The sequence below is a fragment of the Phocoena sinus genome, chromosome 10, assembly GCF_008692025.1.
Source record: "Phocoena sinus isolate mPhoSin1 chromosome 10, mPhoSin1.pri, whole genome shotgun sequence".
Taxonomy (NCBI): Eukaryota; Metazoa; Chordata; class Mammalia; order Artiodactyla; family Phocoenidae; genus Phocoena; species Phocoena sinus.
The window spans coordinates 93,484,054-93,492,550 of record NC_045772.1 but is presented as its reverse complement, the minus strand read 5'-3'; the positions used below and the strand labels follow the sequence as shown (position 1 = coordinate 93,492,550).

At 43.2% G+C, this 8,497-nt stretch overlaps 1 protein-coding gene across 2 annotated transcripts in view; it reads left to right on the top strand.

Annotated features, from left to right (window-relative positions):
- Positions 1 to 318: 318 nt before the first annotated feature.
- Positions 319 to 8,497, top strand: part of CREBL2 (cAMP responsive element binding protein like 2) — a 32,413-nt gene continuing 24,234 nt past the window's right edge. The window contains exon 1 of one of the 2 annotated variants that reach the window (XM_032644346.1): positions 319 to 608. In XM_032644346.1, coding sequence (XP_032500237.1) covers positions 594 to 608 — 15 coding nt within the window. In that variant the 5' untranslated portion in view covers positions 319 to 593. The remainder of the gene's footprint in view (positions 609 to 8,497) is intronic. The other variant, XM_032644347.1, reaches the window with a different exon arrangement.

Here is an 8,497-nt window from a genome sequence, read left to right as displayed (position 1 = left end):
GCCCTCCTTCAGGTCCGCCTCTGCGGGGCTTCTAGGGTCCCCTCCCTACGCCTGGACCGCTGGAACCCAGGGACCAAAACATTGTGGGAAACGTAGTTTCGGCCCCTCCTGCGTAGCGCTCGCCGGCAGGAAAACGGACGTCTTTCTGAGGCTCTGTGGACATCGTAGTTTCCTTTTTGGTTCGCCGCGCAGAGACCGCGGTAACGAAAGCTACAATCCCCAGAATGCCGCGGTGCTACGGCAGCCGAAGCGGCCAATCGGCGCGCCGCGCTGCCGCCCTCTCTCCGGTCCGGGCCTCTCTCCAGGGCGTCTGTAAACACAGCCAGAGCCTGTCATGGAGGGGGAGGGAGGAGGCAGCCGCGGGGAAGGGAGGCGTTCTGCGCCGCCTCCAGGGTCCGCTCTGCCATCCCTGAACTGGTCCCTCGTCCCCGTGACTGTGGCATCAGGGAAGCGAACTGTTAGGCGAGAGGAGGAGGCAGTCAGAACCTTATCCCGTTCTTCCCCCCGGGGCTGGGGCCGGGCCGGGCCAGGCCGGCTGAGCCGGGGGAGGGCCGGGGGAGGGAGCGCCCGGCCGGGCTGGCCTGTCTGCCGAGATGGATGACAGTAAGGTAAGTCCCGGAGTTTGCACGCGCAGCTGCTGCAGCCGCCGCCAGCTTGTCGCTAAGTGCCCGTCCCGCCGCTGAGCCTCAGCCCCGTAATGCACGCAGCACCCAAGAGACACCGGCCTTAGACATCTCTGCGCCTCCAGCCATGACCCCAGCTACCCAGACAGGAATTGAGGGAACAGCGGGCTGCGTTCTTCCAGCAAGGGCCCACACCTCTGGAAAATCACACCCAGGGCAAGCCTGTTGGTCAGCTTTTCCAGGTAGTGTAAACCCTAGTCCTCCCGAGATAAGTGAAGAAACTACTGTGCTTTTTCTTTTTGCCTCCCTTTGCCCCCACCCAGCCTTTCTCCACGTTGGAGACCTTAACTAGGGCACCCTGAACCGGCCCTGTTCCCCTTGACGGTCCCCCTTTCTTCTCCCAGGCTCCCTTACTCAATGCCCCATTCATATAATCGGTTCACTCCCCCTCTGAGCTGTTCTGCTAAGCTCCTGTTGCTATTCGTCCAGAGTCTGGAATCTAACCTCCTCTAGAAAGCCTTCTCCAAGAAAAGGAATGAATTCCTTCTTGTTAATCTATCTTAATATTCCATCCCCATCCCCCTTTCCCTATCCAGATCACTTATCCCTATGATGATAAATGACCGACAGTATTCGTTATTGGTTAATTCATATAGTTTATGTATAACCTTTGTCCGCGTTAGTGTTGTCTAGTTATATGTCATGAAGATGGTGATGGTCAGTTTATTCATCATCAGCTTATCGATGTTTTAGAGTGTTTAGGAAGTTGGACTTTTTTTTTTTTTTTAAGGAATCAGACTCTAGAGTTTGCCAGTTTTCAAAATAGACACTCTTCCCTATGCTTTCCAGAGGTCTTACTTTCCACACTCTCTGGCATGCCGCTTGTGATAGCTTTTTCCTTCATTTGGGTACCCTTTCCCCTTCCACCTAACCAGTAAAGTTTTGCTGCTATCAAGTTTTTGTTTCACCCATCCTCAGAGAGATTGAAAAAATTTCCATCTTCTCTGTGCTGCTTCTGTTATTCTACCTTATCTCCTCTTCCTGTTCCTGCAGAAGGCTCCGAGAGAAATGCAAGCAGGGAAAGCCCAAGGCAGTACTCTGGAATCAGGACTCACCTAGAGGAAGCTTACTTGTGAAGTAGCAAACCCCTCCTAATAGGAAGTGGTATTTCCCAGACAGAAAGGAGGAGTTCTGAAAGTTTTCCAGATAAATCAGAAGAGAATTTTCCATAACAACCTTTGCTAGCTTGATCTTTCAGTGTTAATTTTGAAATTAAGTCCAAATACTGTATCCACTATCTTTCCTGGATATGGCTGGGAAAGGATGCTAAAGCAACATATTCTTTTATGTCCTCGGTTTGAGACTCTCACAGTATATTCTACATAATTTTCAGTTGTTTCTTTTTTGAACCTTTGAAACATGTAATAACTTTCTCAGAGTCTTCAGTAATCTCAAATAAATTCAAGAAAAATACATAGGATTTTGAGTTATTTATCTACCTATAAAATAACATAGGACTTATTTCTAGAAACAGGCAAGCTCTAGTGGAAGGTATAAAGTGTTACGGTTTTGCCTAAAGAGTGAAGTTAATTTTGGGGGCTAGGCTTTTCATAACTTCTTAGAAGGTTCATAGCCAAGCAAAACGAATTCAGTACTCATTCTTTATTAATTCATTGTATTGTGACGGTATTTAAAAACCAGCAGTTTCTTCAATCTTTAATGATTACGGAAAAGAAAAACCACTTCAGATGTCTCTGGATGGATAGTGCCTCTGTGAATACACTACTTTCACTTTGAATACATGTCGTAGCTGTGGTTGAGTAATATTTAAATGCCACGTACAGCAAGACTGGACTGCTCTTTCAGCAGTCAGGTGGTATGAAACATTCTTTTAAAAAGGCTCCTAGGCCTGCCTTTCCCTGTGCTCTAGTTGTTACAGTCCCACAAAATTGTATTCTCCTCCTAGTAGATACCTACATACTCACACACAAAACACGCTTTTCCCTCACATTATGTATGGGTGATGGAGTCTCAGGTTCCATTTTCCCCTGTATAAGGGGATAGTTGAGGCTTGAAAGTAGTATATGGTGGTTGTGCTGGTGAGAGCATAAAAGATGACAAACTGGCTGACAGCAAGGCCAGGTCAACAGGAAGAGGACAAAGTGGGCAGGTGCAGCAGTTACAGAGAGGCAGTATTTGAATGAGCAGGTCAGGAAACATGATGATGATGTGATGAATCCCTTCATAAAGATTCTGTATTCTGAGTTGTTTTCATCAGTGGTGGTGAATGAGTTTGCCAAGAGCTTTCCACCTTCTGCCGTCTAGGTTCCTGGAGTCAGGGCAGGACAGTTTTGAATGGGAGTGCAGCTTTGCCTTCCAGGTAGGTAGCAGTGTGCCTGTTATGTTACATCATAGAGTACTGGTTAATAGTGATTGAACTGAATTGGAACAGAGTGGCATTAAGGAGACTGCCCTAGATGTACCTGGGCTTTATTAATCAGTTTGCTCTATTGAGCCAGCCAGCCAGAGTATACAGACTACAGCTAAGGGGAAAAATAAAGCAAGAGACAGACTGGGCTTGGGGAAGTGCTAAGTAGCAGATCTCAAATTCTGATTGAATAGATTTCTACTTAGGCTAGTTGGGAAGGCAAAAATCTTGGCTAAGTTATTTAACCTTTTTGAGCTTCCATTCTATCTGTTAGATGGTCAATACCTTCTTCCCAAGCTTTGTTGAGGATTAGAGATAATGCACGTGAAGCATGGAATACAGAGTCTAACACATGATAGGCACTCAGAAAATACTATCCTTATCATATTACCTGTCAGGGACTTCCTCGGTCTTTAACACAGTGCAGTAGGCACCTGAGATGCTCATTTTAGTAATTTTTAAGTGCGTGCTGTTGCATGGCATTTGCAGCTGTGTTTCCCCCATGCTACCCTCTGCTCCTAACTATGCCCCACAGTGGGACAGGGACAACGGGATGGGGCGTGAAACGACCTTAAAACTGTGCCCTTAACTGTCAGATTGTATGAGAAAGGTAGTGTCCTGAGTCTACCTGCTTGTTCACCACTAAGAAAAAGCGCTTGTTTTTATGAAAGCCTCTTCTCCCTAACGTGCTGCATTCAATTACAAAGAAAACTGAAATCTGTTATTTTCAGAGGCTTTGATCATAGACAGAGGGTTTCTTATTTTCTATTTGACTTTCATGTTTATCAAATGAATGAATGAGTAACTTGAGATATCCTGGACCAGCTGTGTTCCTGCCGCAGACTAAGCTGGTAAAAGACCACCATTCTGTATTGCCCAGCCTGACAGTTTAGGGCACCAAGTTCCAGCTGAGGGACTGGTGAGAGCGCGTGTCAGCCACTGGCCACAGGACGCTAAGATGGGCTGCCCTTCTCCTCCATACTTCCTTTCCACCTGTGCTCCACATGGTTCTTTGAAAATGAGGTTCCTTATACCTTCCTTACCCCTTCGGTCATTTGTTCCATTCAGTTGTTCTGAGTACTGCTGGTTCTCACAAAAATTTTAACCTGGCCAGAAATCTCTTTGACATTCCCAGAGCTGTCCTTTGGCCCCTGAAGTCCCTCCTGTCGGCCCCTTAGCCATCCTTTGCTATAGCTGGAACTACCTTCCTTGGGCAGTGCCACGGAGCCCAGAGACTTTCTTCCTTTTCTGTCCTCCTGCTCTATCCATGCTTTCCATGATAGCAAGACAGAAGAGCCAGCTTGTTTACCAAACTAGACAGTAGATATTCATGTTTTAAATCTGCCTTCCTTACCTGCGCAGGCTACGGGTACATTTTAACTAGGGTACCTCTACAGATATCAGTTGAAATCTAAGTTTAAATAACCGTATTCGGAATGTTTTGCTCTTTAAGGTTTTCCTAAAAGTTTGTTCATTTATTCATTCATCGTCAAACATTTGTTAGACACCTAATATGTATGTAATACGAGGCATTGTGCTAGAGATACAAAGACAGGTAAGAGTTTATAATTATTCTCAGGAGCTTATGTTTCAGTGGGCTAGACAGACATACAGAAAAATAATTACAACGTGGTGAGGTAAGAAATGAGGGCGGTCGTGGCAAAGTGCTTTGGGGGCACTAAGAATGGATGCCTGACTGGGTATGTCAGACATGGGTTCACACAGTAGGAATGAATCTGTAAAGAAGAATAGGATTCCCTCAGAAAATGGGAAAGAGGGAATGTCCTATACTAAAGCATACTGCACTGGGAAATAAGTATTTTGCTACAAGCTAGAGCAGGAATTGGGGAATTTTCTTTAAAGGGGCAGATAGTAAATATTTGTGGGCCATGTGATCGATCTGTCGCAATTAACTCTACCACTGCAGCGTGAAAGCAACTGTAGGCAGAATGTAATGAATGGATATGGCTGTGTTCTGATAAAACTTTATTTCCGCAAACAGGCAACAGGCTGGCTTTGGCTTGCCAGTTGGGCTGGAGTTTACTGATCCCTGAGCTAGAGCATAAGGCACAAGTAGAGGTGTGGGCAGAGATAAGGATGGACAGATAATCAGGGGCCAGATCATGATTTGCTTGGCAATTAAGCTCAGAAATTTGGGCCAGTATTTTCAAAGTGTGAAATAAGAAGACTGAATCAGATTTTGGGGAACAGGGCCTGGGAATTTGAATTTTGTTTGAAAACCAAGGCACCATAGTTATTGAGGAGCTATTAAAGGATTTTAAAAGCAAAGGTGATAATATCAGATTTGTGTTTTCAAAAAAAATGTTCATGGCTATATGGAGACTGGATTAGGGTAAAGATGTAGGAACTGGAACAAGAGTAGAGGCAGATGGTCCAATCAGGAAGGAACATAGATTTTGGCATATAACCAGAGTTCAAATCTAATTTCCGCCACTTAAAGCTATTATGATTTTGGACGGATTATTATTTTTTTATTGAAGTATAGTTGATTTACAGTACTGTATTAGTTTCAGGTATACAGCAAAGTGATTTAGTTATATATATATATATTTTTTTTTGGATTCTTTTACATTATAGGTTATTACAAGGTATTGAATACGGTTCCCTGTGCTCTACAGTAAATCCCTGCTGCTTATCTATTTTGTGTATAGTAGCATGTATCTGATAATCCCATAATCCTAATTTATCCCTACCCCCCTCCCTTTTCCATTTGGTAATCATAAATTTGTTTTCTATGTCTGTGAGTCTGTTTCTGTTTTGTATATAGGTTCACTTGTATTATTTTTTGATTCCACATTAAGTGATATCATATAATATTTGTCTTGGTCTGACTTACTTCACTAAGTATAATATTCTTTAGGTCCATCCATGTTGCTGCAAATGGCAATATTTCATTCTTTTTTATGGCTGAGTAATATCCCATTGTATGTATATATATACACCGCATCTTCTTAAGCCAGTAATCTGTTAGTGGGCACGTGGGTTGTTTCCATGTCTTGGCTGTGGACTGCCATAGTGCTGCTGTGAACACTGGGTGCATATATCTTTTTGAATTAGAGTTTTCCTCTTTTCCAGATATATACCCAGGAGGGGGGTTGCGGGATCATATGGTAGTTCTATTTTTGTTTTTTTAAGGAACCTCCATACTGTTCTCCATAGTGGCTGTATCAATTTACATTCCCACCAACAGTGTAGGAGGATTTCCTTTTCTCCACACCCTCTCCAGTATTTATTATTTGTAGACTTTTTGATGATAGCCATTCTGACAGATGTGGAGTGATACCTCATTGTGGTTTTGATTTGCATTTCTCTAATAATAAGCGATGTTGAACATCTTTTCATGTGCTTGTTGGCCATCTGTATGTCTTCTTTGGAGAAATGTCTATTTAGGTCTTCTGCCCATTTGTTGTTTGGGTTTTTGTTTTTTCGGTATTGACTTATATGAGCTGCTTAATATTTTGGATATTAACCCCTTGTCATTCGCATTGTTTGCAAATATTTTCTCCCATTCTGTAGGTTGTCTTTTTTGTTGATGGTTTCCTTTGCTGTGCAAAAGCTTTAAAGTTTGATTAGGTGCCATTTGTTTATTTTTGCTTTTATTTCTTTTGCCTTGGGAGACTTACCTAAGAAAATATTGCTATGGTTTATGTTGGCCAATTATTTTCATCTTTTCAGAACTGTATTTCTTTACCTATAATTGGATGTGTTAATAAAGCCTTATTGAGTTAGTGTGAGAATTAAATGTTATATATGTGTTAAAAAAAAACTTAGTACATAATGGATTCAAAATAAATGCTGGTCCTCTGTGACTCCTCACCAGCTTGGTTAGATTGCTCAGAAGAAAGGCCTGAGCTGAAGACCATGCTAGAGACCATTACAAGGTAGGTTGTGGTTGATGCAGCGTGCATAAAATCCTTGAAGGATGAAGACGGTGGACAGAAGAGAGAGCTAAAGAGACAGAACCCTGGAAAACTTTAAAATGATCAGAAGAGGCCAAGGAATATGACTCAGCAAAATAAACTGAAAAGGAGAGGTTAGTGATACAGGAGAACCAGAAAAAAAAGGTTGTTATTCCATGTAAAGTAACTAGTGAAAAAGTATCCATTGGACTTCAAAAACAGGAGATTGTTTATGAACCTAGCATGAGAAGTTTCAACAGAGTGGTGGGGCAGAAGCCAAAATGTAGCGGTTGGGGAAGAGTGGGTGGTAAAGAAGCAAAGACAGTTAAGTATACAGGCCGACCTCTCAGTGATACTGTGGGTTCATTTCCAGACTACTGCAGTAAAGTGAATATGTAATAAAGCAAAGTCACATGAATTTTTTGGTTTCCTAGTACATATAAAAGTTATGTCTACATTATACTGTAGTCGATTAAGTATACAATAGCATTATGTCTAAAAAAAAAAGTACATACCCTACTTAAATAATACTCTACTGCCAAAAAATGCTAGCCATCATCCAACAATACAGGATTGCCATAAACCTTAAGTTTGTAAAAGAAAGCAGTAAAGTGAAGCATGATAAAATGAGATATGCCTGTAGGCCACTCTTACTGAGTCAGTTTGTAACAGTTTGGGGCATTGCTAAAATACATGTATTATATTTAACTTCAAACAGTAATAGCTGGGGAAGGGGAGGATTAGGGGTCGGGAGAGGAGAGGCAGGAGTTAACAGTCAGAAATGCCTGCTTTATCTTGTTACTCCTCTGTTGATGAGAAAAACTGGCAGAAGGGTTAGCAGCAGGAAGATGTGATTAGACTTTCTCTCTTCCTGAGGATCTGGTAAATAAGAAAAGAGAAGAAGCCTAACCAACAGCTGTGAAGGAAGTTATGGGAGCCTTGACACAAATGAAAGTATAGCTGCTTGCTTTTTTCTTTAAAGTGGTAAAGAGCAGTGGCTGGCCGCATTCATATCTATCTTATTTTTCTTTAATCGATGGCAGATAACGTTTCACTTTATGTTTTCAAAACAAAAGTGAAACAAGCTTTCCTGCTATTTTCCTTCTTAGCTGGGGCTGATGCTGCCACTTCGTGTAAATGCAGTAATTCTCTTAGACTTAACAACTTGAAACTTTTATGGGTCGCCTTAAGAATCAGAGCATTAGGGGACCTCCCTGGTGGCGCAGTGGTTAAGAATCCGCCTGCCAATGCAGGGGACGTGGGTTCGAGCCCTGGTCCGGGAAGATCCCACATGCCACAGAGCAACTAAGCCCGTGCGCCACAACTACTGAGCCTGCACTCTAGAGCCCACGAGCCACAACTGCTGAGCCTATGTGCCACAACTGCTGAAGCCCGCGTGCCTAGAGCCCGTGCTCCTCAACAAGAGAAGCCACCTCAATGAGAAGCCCACGCACCGCAACGAAGAGTAGCCCCCACTCACTGCGACTAGAGAAAGCCCGCGCCCAGCAATGAAGACCTAACACAGC